The following is a 16,540-nucleotide window of genomic DNA, read 5'->3' as shown; positions in this document are numbered from 1 at the left end:
CAAGGGGCAGATGAAAGAGCTAAAAAGGGAAGACACCTTCAGCAGGAACTTTGAAGGAAAATGGAGAAAGGGAAAGAACTGAAGGGCTGAACACAAAATTCAGAGTCTAAGTGCCAGGGCTGAGGCATTCCCAGTGGGCAGAAAAGGTGTTTGGGGCAGTAGCATGTGTTTCTAGAAGCCCGTCAAACGGCAGGGACTGTCTCTATCTGTTGCCGACTTGTTCATCCCAAGCGCTTAGTACAGTGCTCTGCACATAGTAAGCGCTCAATAAATACTATTGAATGAATCAGTGAAGCTGAAGCATTTTGAATTAACAATAGCACACAGCTATCTGGGGACATTAGTTGGATGGTGATGCTTCCCATCTCCCCCTGCGGTCCTCAGCTTCGAAGGCATGGCCGGAAATAGTGAGGAGAGGTCAAAATGACCAATGACCACACGTGCACTGCTCGTCTCTCTCCATCCACCCAAGGAGGCCCATGGTGCTGACAGGAGAGGTGGCAGGAATGGCCTCTGCACACTTGGGTCTGGGGGTCCTTCTAAAAACATAGGAGGGAAGCAATGAACCGTGCGTGACCCAGGCTGACCTACCTGATTCCCCTATGTCTACCCCAGCGCTTAGAACAGTGCTTGGCACATAGTAAGCGCTTAACAAATACCAACATTATTATTATTAGTGCCGCCAGAGTCTGAAACAAGAATCCTTCCACACTTCGGTGCAAATGATGCCTTTTATTGAGCTTCTGGGCGCTTCTCAGCTTTCCCACTGATGATTTTCTTTTTGAAAATGGTTACGGTGCCGATATCGGGGACTCCAGAGTAGCTCCAGTGGGTGACCTGCTCAGGGGAGACAGAGTTCTCCAGCCTGCTGGAGCCATTCTCTAGGCCAGAAGGAAATCAGAGCGGATCGCAAATGGTGATCAAGAATGAGAGGGTTAGGACCCATAAGTGCAGGCCTCCCTTTGCTATTCTTCCAGCTCTGGGATCTCAGACTCTCACATCAACTGTCCCAAGATATTCTGGGAAAGCTCCATCCTGACCTCTCCTCTTTGTCTTCCTCTCCCCACGTGGCAGGTGAAGCACGGGAACTACGCCTTCGTGTGGGATGCGGCTGTGCTGGAGTATGTGGCCATCAATGACCCAGAGTGCTCTTTTTACACCGTGGGCAACACGGTGGCTGACCGGGGCTACGGCATTGCCTTGCAACATGGGAGTCCGTACCGTGATGTCTTCTCTCAGAGGTAAGATGGAGGCCAGAGCCCGTTCCAGACAGAAGAGCACAGGAATTCCTGCCAGTGGCCCTATATGCTTTGCATTCTGCTCTCCCAGCTGGGGAAAGCACTGGGTTTAAGACCAAAACCCACAGGGCCGTCTCCTCATGGATACCCTCGGTACCTGACTTCCCAGAGCTCAGCCAGGGCTGGGCAGGAAAAAGTAAACTGCTCTGGCACTAAACAGGGTGACTGTACCTAAACCCAGTGATAAGATCGGGGCATGAAAGGCAGGTGACATTGGTGTGTTGGAGGAGAAGCACTAGCTGACTGGGAAAGGAACTGGAGGTTTGTGCAGTCATTTGGATCCCTCATTTTATTGGCAGCGCTAGATAACTTCTTCCCTCTGAACCCTGTAAAAAAAAGTCATTGTTTTGAGTCGAGAAGTTGAAGAATAATACGTTCTGGAGGTGGTAGGGGGTTCATCATCACAGACTAACTCACAGGGGGTCCTGTTCATTCAGGCCACACACCGGTGACTCTAGGCAGCAGCAAAAGATCCCCAGAGGCGTAGTCAAAGGTTCAGGTCAGGTGTGTTCCCACTAACTGGAAGTCAAATTCCAAGAAGCTGTGTTTCCCAGCCAAGCTGTGGCCTGCTCTCCCAAAACTACAAACTGACCCACACAGAAACACTTTGGGGTAGCAATCTCAGGCTGCCCTTCATCAGGCCAGTATCTAGTCGGCGTCCCTGTGACCAGAAGGAGGCTCCCTGCTGACGGAAGTCCGAGCCCCGCAGAATAACAGTAATTATGGTATTCCTTGTGGTATTCTCATCCCAGTCCAGCAGCCTCTGGAATGCCCTGGAACATCCTCCCTCTCAGGTCGCCCCTTAATCGAGTCTACCCCCGACCCTGGTCATCACCCCTTTTATTAACACGACGATATTGTATCATACTGTATCATGTTGCTATATTAGCACCACTGTATTGTATCATATTGTATCATGTTGCCATATTACCGATTTCGTTTATTACTGTTTATTGTTGTCAGTGCTGCCACCCACCTCTCTGGCCTCGCCATGTCCCTCCTCCCCCCCTCCCCCCTCCCGCCCCTTCCTATCCTCCCCTTCCCCTTCCCCTTCCCCTCTCTCGCTCAGCTCTTTCCCGCTCTCTCCTCTGTCTCCTCCCCCCCCTCCTCTCTCCCGCCCTAGAACCCCACTTTACCAGCGCTACCCCTCTTCCCCCTCCCCCTACTCTTCCCCCACCTAACCCCCTCTTCACCCCCTCCCCCTTCTCTCTTCCCCACCCACGCCCCATCCCAGTCCTCTTGTCCCACCGCCACCCCTCATCCCCCTCTCCTCGTCCAGGGCCCCGCCACCTCCTTCCCATCCAAACCCTCCCCTCCCCCCGCCCTTCCCCCCTCCTCCCTTGCACCCACAGCTACTTTCAAGTGTGGCCTCTGGAACCCCCGCTCTGTTACAGGCAAGCTACCTTTCATCCATGACCTTTTCCTCTCCCGCTCTCTCCTCCTCCTCGCCCTTTCGGAAACGTGGCTCTCTCCCGAAGACACGGTCTCCGCCGCCGCTCTCTCCAGCGGAGGCCTCTCCTTCTCCCACTCCCCCAGACTCACCGGTAAGGGAGGAGGCGTCGGCTTCCTCCTCTCGCCCCGATGCCGCTTCCGCACTATCCCTCCTCCCCCCTCCCTCTCCTTCCCCTCCTTCGAAGCCCATATCATTCGCCTCTACCACCCACTCCAGTTACTTGTCGCCGTCATCTACCGCCCTCCCGGTCCCACCTCCGACTTCTTCAACCACCTTGACCCCTTTCTCACCTTCCTTCTCTCCTTCTCTCTGCCCACTCTGATCCTTGGAGACTTCAACATCCATACGGATGTACCCGACGACTCCTCCGCCGCCCGCCTGCTATCCCTCCTCGACTCTGCCGACCTCCTCCTCCACCATACCGCGCCCACTCACCGACTCGGTCACACCCTCGATCTTGTCATCTCCTACCGCTGCACTATCTCCTCACTCACCAACTCTGAAATTCCTCTCTCGGACCATAACCTTCTCACCTGCCTCATCTCTCACACTCCCTCCCCCTGCAAATCTTCGCTACTGCCCCACAGAGACCTCCGCTCTCTCGATCCCATCCGTCTTTCCAATAGCATCTCGCCTCACCTCGCCGCCCTGTCCTCTCTTCCCACTCTCGACGATCAGGTCTCCGCTCTCAACTCCACCCTCTCTACTCATCTCGACTCTCTCGCCCCCCTTTCCCTCCGCCGCTCTCGCGCCACTAACCCACAGCCCTGGATCACCTCCTCCGTCCGCCTCCTACGCTCCTATGCTCGAGCTGCTGAGCGCCGCTGGCGAAAGTCCAAGCACCAAGCCGACCTCACACGCTTCAAATTTATCCTTTCCTGCCTTAACTCTGCCCTCTCCTCCGCCAGGCAAAGCTTCTTCTCCTCCCTCATCGACACCCATGCCCGTCACCCCCGCCGATTGTTCCGGACCTTTAACTCTCTCCTTAGGCCCCCTGTTCCTCCCCCTCCCCCATCTCTCACCCCTAATGATCTGGCCACCTATTTCCTCACGAAAATCAACACGATCGGGTCTGAGCTCCCCAAAGTCACCCCTCCGCCTCTCCCCTCCCCCCCAACGACCCCCTCCCCTACTTTCCCATCCTTCCCTGCAGTATCCTCAGAGGAGATCTCCTCCCTCCTCGCAAGTGCCACCCCCTCCACCTGCGCCTCGGACCCCATTCCCTCTCACCTTCTTAAAACCATCGCCCCTGCCCTCCTCCCTTCCTTAACTTCTATTTTTAACCACTCAATCTCCAAGGGCTCCTTCCCCTCTGCCTTCAAACACGCCCACGTCTCCCCCATCCTAAAAAAACCCGCTCTTGACCCCACATCCCCCTCCAGTTATCGTCCTATCTCCCTACTACCCTTCCTTTCCAAAATCTTAGAACGAGTCGTCTACAATCGATGCCTAGAATTCCTTAACTCCCATTCTCTCCTAGACCCCCTCCGATCTGGCTTCCGTCCCCTCCACTCTACCGAGACTGCTCTCTCTAAGGTCACCCGTGACCTCCTTCTTGCCAAATCCAATGGCTCCTACTCCATTCTGATCCTCCTTGACCTCTCTGCTGCCTTTGACACTGTCGACCATCCCCTCCTCCTCCATACCTTATCTCACCTCGGCTTCACGGACTCTGTCCTCTCCTGGTTCTCCTCTTACCTCTCTGGCCGATCATTCTCGGTCTCCTACGCTGGAGCCTCCTCCCCCTCCCATCCTTTAACTGTTGGAGTTCCTCAAGGGTCAGTTCTTGGCCCTCTTCTGTTCTCCATTTACACTCACTCCCTCGGTGAACTCATCCGCTCTCACGGCTTTGACTACCATCTCTACACAGATGACACACAGATCTACATCTCCGCCCCTGTCCTCTCCCCCTCCCTTCAGGCTCGCATCTCCTCCTGCCTCCGGGACGTCTCCACCTGGATGTCGGCCCGCCACCTAAAACTCAACATGAGCAAGACTGAGCTCCTCATCTTCCCTCCCAAGCCCGGTCCGCTCCCAGACTTCTCCATCACCGTGGATGGCACGACCATCCTTCCCGTCCCGCAGGCCCGCAATCTCGGTGTCATCCTTGACTCGTCCCTCTCGTTCACCCCACACATCCTATCCGTTACCGAGACCTGCCGGTTTCACCTCTACAATATCGCCAAGATCCGCCCTTTCCTCTCCACCCAAACGGCTACCTTACTATTACGGGCTCTCGTTATATCCCGGCTAGACTACTGTGTCAGCCTTCTCTCTGACCTCCCTTCCTCCTCTCTCGCCCCGCTCCGGTCTATTCTTCACTCCGCTGCCCGGCTCATCTTCCTGCAGAAACGATCTGGGCACGTCACTCCCCTTCTTAAACAACTCCAGTGGTTGCCTATCGACCTCCGCTCCAAACAAAAACTCCTCACTCTAGGCTTCAAGGCTCTCCGTCACCTTGCCCCTTCCTACCTCTCCTCCCTTCTCTCTTTCTACCGCCCACCCCGCACGCTCCGCTCCTCTGCCGCCCACCTCCTCGCCGTCCCTCGGTCTCGCCTATCCCGCCGTCGACCCCCGGGTCACGTCCTCCCGCGGTCCTGGAACGCCCTCCCTCCTCACCTCCGCCAAACTGATTCTCTTTCCCTCTTCAAAACCTTACTTAAAAATCACCTCCTCCAAGAGGCCTTCCCAGACTGAGCTCCTCTTCCCCCTCTACTCCCTCTGCCATCCCCCCTTCACCTCTCCGCAGCTAAAGCCTCATTTTCCCCTTTTCCCTCTGCTCCTCCACCTCTCCCTTCCCATCCCCACAGCACTGTACCCGTCCGCTCAACTGTATATATTTTCGTTACCCTATTTATTTTGTTAATGAATTGTACATCGCCTTGATTCTATTTAGTTGCCATCGGTTTTTACGAGATGTTCTTCCCCTTGACGCTGTTTAGTGCCATTGTTCTTGTCTGTCCGTCTCCCCCGATTAGACTGTAAGCCCGTCAAACGGCAGGGACTGTCTCTATCTGTTGCCGACTTGTTCATCCCAAGCGCTTAGTACAGTGCTCTGCACATAGTAAGCGCTCAATAAATACTATTGAATGAATATCCACCTGACAATCACTCTCCCTACCTTCAAAGCTTTATTGAGGGCACATCTCTTCCAAGAAGCCTTGCCCAGCTAAGCCCTCATTCCTTCTTCTCCCACTCCTTTCCGTGCCACCCTTGAACTTGGATTTGCACCCTTTATCCACCCCTCCCTCAGCTCCAGAGCGCCTTAAATACATACCCAAAATTTATTTATATTAATGTCTGTCTCCCCCTCTAGACTGTAAGTTCACTGTGGGCAGGGAATATGTTTATGAGCCCTATGCAATAATAATAATAATAGTAGTGATGATATTTGTTAAGCACTTATTGTGTGCCAAGCACTGTTCTAAGAGCTGGGGTAGATACAGGGTCATCAGGTTATCCCACATGGGGCTCACAGTCTTAATCCCCAATTTACAGATGAGGGAACTGAGGCATAGAGAAGTTAAGTGGTTTGCCCAAGGTCACTGTGTCCAACCTGATTAGCTTGAATCTACCCCAGCTCTTAGTACAGTGCCTGGCACATAGTAAGCACTTAATAAATACCATTAAAAAACCTGTATTGTATTGTAGATCCCTATCTGATAAACATGAGAAATCTCTCCCAGATGAATATGTGAGCCCGGAGCTTTGTGAATAAGAATGAGGCTGGTTCGGATCCTAGGTGTTTCAAAACCCCCTGTGACCACCATCTACACAGTCTTGTCTTATGCCACTGAGTCATTTCCAACCCATAGCGGCACCTCAGACACATCTCTCCCAGAACGCCCCTCTCTCCATCTGCAATTGTTCTGGTAATGCATCCATAGACTTTTCTCTGTAAAAATATGGAAGTGGTTTACCGTGGCCTCCATCCGTGCAGTAAATATGAGTCTCCACCCTCGACTCTCTCCTCTGCCACTGCTGCCCAGCACGGGTGAGTTTTGACTTGTAGCAGATTGCCTTCCACTCACTAGCCACTGGTCGAGCTAGGAACGGAATGGGTAGGCCTCTGCTTGACTCTCCCTTCCGTAGCCAAGACTGGTAGAGTAATGGAAACTCTCCAGGTGCTACCCTGAAAGGGGATCTACACAGTAGAGCCTCCAAAACCAGCTTTTTCGGGATGCAGAAATAGAAATCCACCAAAAATGTGAATAATGGGACCCTGATTCTGACTGAGTCTCACATCCTTTGTAGACTGACAAACGCACTTGCCCTGCTGGGGTGACAATCCTTTCTTTCTGAGGTGAGCCAGAAGCTCTGCAGGAAACCTTACTAGACCTTCCTGTGGTAGATACGGGGCTTTTCAAATTGGAACTGCTGAACTGCATGGGGAGTTGGTGGTAGATCATCAAGCTCTCCCGACTGCTGCCAAGTTCCATGATGAAGCACCTTGTGGTAGGCACCCATTTCTGGGCACCCCTTAGGGCATCCCAGAGAGGCTGGACTGAACCTGAAGCCCATCCCAATAGGCCTTGGGATACAATAGGTTTACAGCAGGACACAGGCCTCACTCCCCATGGAAATCTGAAGCAGCACAGTTTAGTGGATTAGAGAACAAGCCTGGAAGTCAAAAGGCCAAGGGTTCTGATCCTGGCTCCGCAACATCTGCTGTGTGACCTTGGGCAAGTTGCTTCACTTCTCCATGCCTCAGTTACCTCATCTGTAAAATGGGGATTGAGACTGTGAGCCCCACACGGGACAAGGGCTGTGTCCAACCTGATTTGCTCATCTTCACCCCAGAATTTAGTACAGTGCCTGGACATAGTAAGCACTTAACAAATACCAGTATAATTATTATTTTTTCCCGCCTAATGTGGAATTCTGTATTTCCTTGACCGACACCTGTATAGTTCTCAGGCATGCAGAATAGGGCAGATGGAACTTCTTCAGGCAGCTCCACTAAGAACAAGTTCCAGAAAAAGTAAGAGACAGGAGAGACAATAGGTGAGCTATCCATATCTTTCTCTGAAGTCCCAGGAACATAGTGAACAATTCAGAGGAAATCATGGTAAGTAACTCATTTTCATGACAGCTTGTTGAAATATCTGTAACAATCTTATATAAGGTGATTTCATAAAATAAAGTTATTACCGACTTCCTCTCCCCTCACTCCCTCCATCTTCCCTTTTCTCCAAACCTTGGCCCTTTTTGGAAGATGGATATTAGGATAGGAACCCTTTAAGAAAGGGAATGTTCTAGAGGGACTCAAAGTTCAGCAGCAAAAGGCAGAGAGGAGAGCATAGAGCTTAGGTCAGATTCCCTTGAAAATACTTTCATCTTGAAATGGCTTTCTTTTTTTATGCGTTATAAAACATGCATGAGTGGTTTGCTTCTCAGGGAAAACATTACAATATGATTCCGGACCCGAACTGAATACCCACTGGGTATTGGGAAGGGAAGAAAGATCTCTCGTTAGAGGCAGAACAGCAATTTAAAACTGATAGTGAATGCTGCTCAGGACTGGAAAAAATTAATACAAGATTTTTCCTTGTCCCTGGCAACAAGAGTACTAAATTTACATGATGTTCCTCAGGTTTCAGTCAACCTCTGTTGAATCTATCAGAGCCTGAAAAGAGTGAATCCTGAAATTAAGGTCTCGAGCAGAAGATGAAACTTTTACAACTTCTCTAGCATTCCCACAAAACTCGACTCAAAACTGAAATTTGGGAACTCCGACTGAATGGAATTCTTTTTTGCAGATCAAACCATGAAAAATGGGAAAATCTACCAAAAGGAGATAAACTGGATTTTTAAAAATCAGTAAAAGAGCTTCACAATGGCTAGATGACAGAGGATAACCAAAATTTGGTTGTGGTGGAACAAATATGTACATGTGAATCATTCATTCATTCACTGATTTTAAAAATCCAGCGCTTAAAAAAAGCACTTGGGGAAGAAGAATATAATAGTCAACAGTGACACTTCCTGCCCACCACAAGCTCATCATCTAGAGGCGGGGAGACAGACATCAGTACAAATAAATAAAATTACAGATATATACATAAGTGCTGCAGGGCCGGGAGGAAGCAGGGAAAGAGCAAAGGGAGCCAGTTAGGGTGACGCAGAAGGGAGTAGGAGATGAGGAAAAGTGGGCCTTAGTCTGGAAGGGCCCCTTGGAGGAGATGTACCATCAAAAAGGCTTTGAAGCAGGGGAGAGTGATTGTCTGTCAGATTTGAGGAGGGAGGGTGTTCCAGGCCAAAGGCAGGACTTAGGCCAGAGGTCGGCAGTGAGACCGTCAAGATTGAAGCGCCAGAGGTCGGCAGTGAGACCGACAAGATTGAAGCACAGTGAGGAGGTTAATTAACACCAGAGGAGCAAAGTATTCAGCCTGGATTGTAGAAGGAGATAAGTGAGGTGAGGTAGGAGGGGGCAAGGTGATGGAGTGCTTTGAAGCCAGTGGTGAAGAGTTTTTGTTTAATACAGACAATATTTGGTACATGATAATGTTTGATACATGATAATGCAGTGATACATGATAATAAATGCAAAAAAAAGTGACAGGATCACTCAACCAACATAATGCCCTGCTTTTGGAAAATGCTGCTGCTACTGCAACAGGTATTGTCATCTTGCTTTGGTTTCTTAAACCAAAAAGGAATTCAGGAACCGAATAGGAGCATTTATACAGTTGATTAAAAATGACAGACACACTTGAGCAACTTACAGTGGGCAAAACTTCACAGCAATAAATATCAAAACTTATGGAATCAGACAAGACTGGAGTAGCAAAATATGTCAGAAATGGAATGTGAGTTGTTTATGCTAGAGCAGGGTACCTAAGGAAATATAATACCACAGAAGACAAGAATATAAAAAGTAAATAAGCATGATGTAGATGTTCCAAAATAATACTCAGATCATATGCCAGAAACAATATCAGTTATTGTAATTTACCACTACTATTTAAAGATAAGAAAATGTAAAATTAATTATTTTTAAAGAAAAGAGTGTCATCATTTGGGGAGAGTAACCCCTTTCCCAATTGCTCAACACTAGGCTGGTCTGACCACTGTAGCCAGTGCTAGGATGCATTGGTTGGTATTGCATTTCTCTTTGTCTATAAATCACTTATGATAATAATGTTGGTATTTGTTAAGTGCTTACTATGTGCCAAGGACTGTTTTAAGTGCTGGGGTAGATTCAAGGGAATTAGGTTGTCCCACGTGGGGCTCACAGTCTTCATCCCCATTTTACAGATGAGGTGACTGAGGCCCAGAGAGGTCACACAGCTGACAAGTGGCAGAGCCGTAATTAGAACCCATGACCTCCGACTCTCAAGCCCAGGCTCTTTCCATTAAGCCATGGCCTGCTCAGCACATTCATGCCCCCTTTCAGTCTACCATACATCAGCTTCATGGGTATCCTGCTGTGAGCCAAGGTGCCCTCTCCAAGAGGGCAAAGGCAGTCATGCCCCCTATGGCTTTTTGAACGGATTCCCATCTTTATTCATCACAGGTCTCTGAAAAGACATGAGAGTCTCCAGTAAGGGCCGAAAAGCTTTGAAATGATGGCTTTCTGGACTATTAGCGCTGTGAAGCCTATCTTCTCGTGGTCTCCATCCTGCCCCTCCCACTGAAATCCCCTCCCTCTTTTGTCCCCTGTACTCAGAATGAAATGTTGGGACCTCTACTGGAGCTATTCTTGTCGTATGTCCTGCCCCAAGAGGCAGTAATGCTACGAGCTGATGAGCTGACAGTGTTCCAAGGCTTCGGGCTTGTCAGTCGTGCCCTGCCCCCTGATGTTCCGTCTGCTCCACAGGAAAATCACAGTAGACATCTGCAAATTCACTTTCCCTAAATCTTTGGTACCTGCTTCTTTTAGGGAGAGGTAACTCCCGTCTTCAAGAGAGTTGATCAAAATAGTTCAGGTTTCATAGCCGTGCGTTTGACTGATTAGCCGGTCTTTTTGAGAGACAGTTTGGTCTTGATGTGTAGTGTCTGCTGTGTTTCTCAGATGAGGTCAGACTGATTCCCCAATGAAATTAACGTGAAATCAATCTGTCTAATTCTCCTCCAAGCCTAGCATGCATTTCAGAACACTGGGGCCCAAAATCACGAAAGCCTCTGGTAGATAATAAAGTCATTCTTGTCAACCGTGATTGTTCAAATATTAGAAGGGTAGAAAAGGATTTCGTTTTTATTAGCCATTGCTTCAGAGCACCCCATTTTAAATGTCAAAAAAGCTTTAAAAAGGGAAGCAATCGTTTCCGCAAATAGCCAGCCTGGACGATCTTTCATCACTTAGCGTCTTAATCAGCCGGTCTGTGGCGCTCGGAAGCTGGGTTTGGCCCACTGTCAGCCATTCCTGCTTCCTGTCAGGTTGACCATACCCTCCACCTTGGCTCCGGCCCGCTCTCTGCCGCCTTTCTCATCTCTGAAAACTCTGCCCAGATTTCCCCACAGAGGACTAGGGAAGCGTCATGAGTCCCTCTACTTTCTGGCCAAACAGCCGTTCAGAGATGGCGGGAGAAATGGTACAATCACGCTCCACTTAGCGCTGTGTTCCTCAAACACATTTGCAGCTTGAGTCAGTCGTTCACCATCATAAAGCCCAACAGAGAGGGCTTCCTTCCGGGTTGCCGGCTTCCGACGTCGTGTTCAGTTTGGACTCTGAGTGCTTAGCCGAAACTCCCATTTATATGCATTTATTCCTGCTCCGCACATTATATTATCAGTCACTTTCAATATTTCAAAGTCACAGCAGGATTTTTTTTCCCTACACACATTTGTCAGAATGAACTGTCTTGATTGCTATTATTACAGACTGCAGTTCCTGAGTAAGGGGAAAAGGCTTTTGTAGAACCAGAATATTGAAACGGCCTGATAAAACAATAGATAAAACAGAATAAATGCATACAAATGGATGCTTTAAAAGGACAGCAGAATGCAGCATTATGAAATGGGGATATGAAATTCAAAAACCCATGAAGAAAAATATAATGAAATTTGGGGGAGAGAAGAAGCCTACTGGAAATTGCCCTGCCCTGCGGCGCTGATCACCACATCCCAGGATGTCCTTCCTCAGCTTTGCATGTGGAGGCTGTTCTGTTAATGCAGGCCGGTGGACAGTGTTCCAGGCTGACCTTCTCCTGAAGCCTTGGGTTAGCATGATAAGAAGACATTGGAATTGGATCATGATATGCCTTGTCTGTCGCAGACACAAGCGTTCAGAACAGAAAAAAACAACTCAAGTGAGGTTGATTCCCCCCTACCCCAAGCTATAAATGAGACAACTTAAAGTCCCTATTGCCCAGTGAGATAGTGTAGAATGATGAATTCCCACAGTGCCCTCTTAGCTGGGTTGGGCAAACAAAACCATGGATTGTTCCAGTGCTCCTGGTTCCTGACCTGGTTCCTGGTGCTCCTCGAAGCAGTGTAGCCTTGTGGAAAGAGCCTGGGCCTTGAAGAGTCCTGAATTCTAATCACAAGTTTGCCTGCTAAATGCCCATGTGCAAGTCACATAATTTCTCTGGGTTTTGGTTTTTCTCAACTGTAAAATGGGGATCCAGTATCTGTTCTCTTTCCCCATAAGACTGTGAGCCCCTTGTGTTCTGGTCTAGTTGTGTTGTATCTACCCCAGCACTTAGCAGAGTGTTTTGCAGAGAGTAAGCACTTAATACCACCACCATGATTTATCATTATCACTATTATCATTATTATTAATATTATATTACTAATATTACCAGTGGGCCCTGCTGCTGCCAGCAGCCTGAATCCCATTTAATGTTAGGAAATATTTCTCAGCAGAGGCCCAGAGACTACAGCTGGGAGAATAGAATTCCTAGTCACGCATGCTACCGACCTGCTCCAGCCTCTCCTTCAGAGGGGGCTGGGCTGGGCATGTTCTGGGACAGGAAGTGGAGTAGGGGAGGTGGGGTTAAACCATAGCCTCTCCCTCCTATTGATTTGTGACAGCTTCCTGCTCTTCCCCGTACCACATATCTCACACTAAGGAAAGTCAACAAGAATGATACAGAATCAGACACATTCAGAGATAGAGTGGTGTGCTCTCAAAGGGAGGTTCTCGTTGCGCCCGTTCATCTCAATTTCCAAATTTCCTTGTGCTCCCCAAGTCCCGGCTCCTTATCCAAAGCTGAGCGATGGACTCGGACCTCCTCAATCTTAAAGGACTTGTTGCATCCAGAGGCACAGAACTATGTGAGGCGAAATATCCGGAACTAGACCAGAGTTGTGATTTGGGTATTTAGTCTGTGGACAATCTCCGTGACCAGAATTTACAAGCTCTTTCAAACATGAGCGAATCAGATTGTTGGCTTGGATGGGAAAGGCCCGGCCACAAGATTCAGGTCAAACCCTAGGATTCTCAAGTTGAAGTAATTTCTGTGTGAAGAGCATTGTAATAAGTACTGGGAAAGAATATAAGTGTAGTGTCCGACATGAACCCTGCAGTTGGCCTAGTGGAATAAAGACTGCCCTGGGAATCAGAAGACCTGAGTGCTACCCCAGGTCCTACGTGTAGCTGGCTAATGTGGATGAATACCCACACATTCACGTAGCATTGGGTTGCACTCCTGACCTGCCTAATTGCTCTCCTCACACTCCATGCCCCAGCAGGAACAAGCCAGACAACAATGAGAGAGTGAGTGTGGAGCTGTTCAAGCCTCTACCCCCATCGACAACTCCACTGCACAGACTTTCTGTCCTGAATTCTCAGACCCACGGCTCATCCATCTCTCCTGACTTCGTCAGGGCCCACGTCTTGTCCGGAAGGGAGACTTGAACCTACCACAGATTTTATATTCAACTTCTAAAGAAGTTTTGCCAGTGTCACCTATGCTGGTAGGAGAAGTGGCAGGACAGGATCGTAGACAAGAAGGGAGTGAGATCCTGTCAGACCACCAACATTGAAACAATGCGCTCAGCACCTCATCTCTGGAGGTGGACATGTGAGGAGAATGAGCAACAGCAGGATACCAAGCACTCGGGGCAGATTGAGGTGCCAAACTCACTGCCTGGTCAGAAGCAACCCACATTGAGCCATCTCCAAAAGGGACCTATCACTAAATCAAAGCCTTCTCATCCATCCCCACACAAGAAGCATTTTCCTGAAATCCTCTGCTTTTTGGGCTTTGTGTTCTTGAATTCCTCCTTGAGCAGAATATATTGAAGGGAGGGAAGTTTGGGGAAGAGGCAAAGGTCTATAACAGAGACTGACACTGGCTGACGGTGCGCAGAAGTCTGAACCTTGACGATCGCCAGAGCGATGATGATGATGGTATTTGTTAAGCACTCACTATGTGTCAAGCACTGTTCTAAGTGCTGGGGTAGATGGAAGATAATCAGGTTGGACACAGTCCCTGTCCCACAGTGGGGTTCACAGTCTTAATCCCCACTTTACAGATGAGGTAACTGAGTCACAGAGAAGTGTAGTGACTTTCCCAAGGTCAGACAGCAGACGAGTGGCAGATTCGGAATTTCAACTCAGGTCTTTTTCACTCGTAAGCCTGCGCTCTATCCTGTAGACAGTGGAGACAGAAGAGGGAAAAGAGACTATAAAGATCTTGAAGATTGAGTTCAGGCCCATTTGAGGGAAGACTTGCTCCCTTCCTCTCGCTCTTTTCCATGGTTACTTGGACACCGCTTTTGAGAGAGGCCACTGTGGGGGCTCTTCTGGGCTCTTTCTCAAAATGAATATGTGATCAGGATGTCAGAACTTAATCCTTTGTACTCTCAGAGTTTAGGGGTTTAATGGTCTCTTTGGTAGAATGCCACAGATTCATTCCCAGTAGCTCTACCAAGGGCAGGTTATTTGATATGAATATCAGTGTTGCTGTGATCAATTGCTATGTTCAAATCCAGGGACTATACTACTCTTGTCTGGAGAGAGGGGAAGGGAGGAAAAAGAAAGGGAAGCATGCAGTTAAATTCCAAAATTTTCTAGCACTTTATTCACTTAAATTATTTTCAGAAGTGGCCATTCTCCTGTGAAAATCATGGAGTATTTCATTCCATAGTATTTATTGAGCGCTTACTATGTGCAGAGCACTGTACTAAGCGCTTGGGATGAACAAGTCGGCAACAGATAGAGACAGTCCCTGCCGTTTGACGGGCTTACAGTCTAATCGGGGGAGACGGACAGACAAGAACAATGGCACTAAACAGCGTCAAGGGGAAGAACATCTCGTAAAGACAATGGCAACTAAATAGAATCGAGGCGATGTACAATTCATTAACAAAATAAATAGGGTAACGAAAATATATACAGTTGAGCGGACGAGTACAGCGCTGTGGGGATGGGAAGGGAGAGGTGGAGGAGCAGAGGGAAAAGGGGAAAATGAGGCTTTAGCTGCGGAGAGGTAAAGGGGGGATGGCAGAGGGAGTAGAGGGGGAAGAGGAGCTCAGTCTGGGAACGCCTCTTGGAGGAGGTGATTTTTAAGTAAGGTTTTGAAGAGGGAAAGAGAATCAGTTTGGCGGAGGTGAGGAGGGAGGGCGTTCCGGGACCGCGGGAGGATGTGACCCGGGGGTCGACGGCGGGATAGCCGAGACCGAGGGACGGCGAGGAGGTGGGCGGCGGAGGAGCGGAGCATGCGGGGTGGGCGGTAGAAAGAGAGAAGGGAGGAGAGGTAGGAAGGGGCAAGGTGATGGAGAGCCTTGAAGCCTAGAGTGAGGAGTTTTTGTTTGGAGCGGAGGTCGATAGGCAACCACTGGAGTTGTTTAAGAAGGGGAGTGACGTGCCCAGATCGTTTCTGCGGGAAGATGAGCCGGGCAGCGGAGTGAAGAATAGACCGGAGCGGGGCGAGAGAGGAGGAAGGGAGGTCAGAGAGAAGGCTGACACAGTAGTCTAGCCGGGATATAACGAGAGCCCGTAATAGTAAGGTAGCCGTTTGGGAGTATTTGGGAGTATTCAAGTATCTCTAACTCCATTTATTCAAGCAATTTTTAAGTCAATTATGGCATTATTCCAGTCAAAATAGCTTTCATTTGTGTAAATTTGTGGTTATCTTTCAAATTGTACTTATTTTCTTTAAAAACACTGGGAAATAATATTTTTGCTTGCCAGTTTACCTGCAGATAGCTAAGGAAGGGGTAATAGAGTGCCAAAATAACAATGATGAAAACGGTTCTCCCCCAAAAACTTTGATTTTACTCATGAGAGAAATTTATTGTCATTTATTGAATGCCTTCTGAGTACTAGGCACTGTACTAAGCATTTGGCAGAGAATAACAGTAACAAGACACACATTCCCTGCCTTTGAGGAGTTTCCAGTTCTATGTTTCCCTCATCCAATAGTACAGCTTCAAAGTAATCCACCACCGAGGATGAACAACACTGAATTCTGGGTAATGAAACCATTAGTTTCATTTGTGCCATTCTGAAACAAGCAGGGCCCAAGAGCATTTCTTTAAAACCCAAGGAATCCATGGAGTTGGTTTCCCTCTAGACTCTAAGTTCCTTGTGTTCAGAGAACATGTCTACCAACTCTGTTATAGCGTACTCTCCCATGTGCTTAGCACAGTGCTCCGCTCACAGTGATTGCTCAATAAATACGATCGATAGATCAATCGTATTTATTGAGCACGATAGCTTCTAATCCTAACAAATGGTGTGCCAGTTGTCATTCTGCAATGGGGCTCCTTTCCTGTCTCCACTTCCCTGAGACAGTGGCCAGAAGGCTTCCTGTGATTCAGCCACTCCAGTCTCAGGCGGCCTTCCCATTGGCTGCTACTGGAGCACAGATGCCCCTCTTACTGGGACCAATACTCATCT

At 48.8% G+C, this 16,540-nt stretch overlaps 1 protein-coding gene and 1 non-coding gene across 2 annotated transcripts in view; one reads left to right on the top strand and one right to left on the bottom strand.

The window, feature by feature from the left end:
- Nucleotides 1–16,540, top strand: part of GRID2 (glutamate ionotropic receptor delta type subunit 2) — an 873,695-nt gene that overhangs the window by 792,111 nt on the left and 65,044 nt on the right. Inside the window, 1 exon segment of the mRNA XM_029076869.1 lies at nt 1,075–1,241. Within this exon segment, the coding sequence (XP_028932702.1) occupies nt 1,075–1,241 (167 nt within the window).
- LOC114815865 lies at nt 6,756–6,893 on the bottom strand. The gene has a single exon (XR_003763666.1). It is a non-coding gene; the product is annotated as a small nucleolar RNA SNORA7 (small nucleolar RNA).

The sequence above is a fragment of the Ornithorhynchus anatinus genome, chromosome 12 (genome assembly GCF_004115215.2).
Source record: "Ornithorhynchus anatinus isolate Pmale09 chromosome 12, mOrnAna1.pri.v4, whole genome shotgun sequence".
In the NCBI taxonomy this organism is placed as follows: domain Eukaryota; kingdom Metazoa; phylum Chordata; class Mammalia; order Monotremata; family Ornithorhynchidae; genus Ornithorhynchus; species Ornithorhynchus anatinus.
Note: the sequence above shows the minus strand (reverse complement) of the source record. Positions and strands in the feature narration are given on the sequence as shown.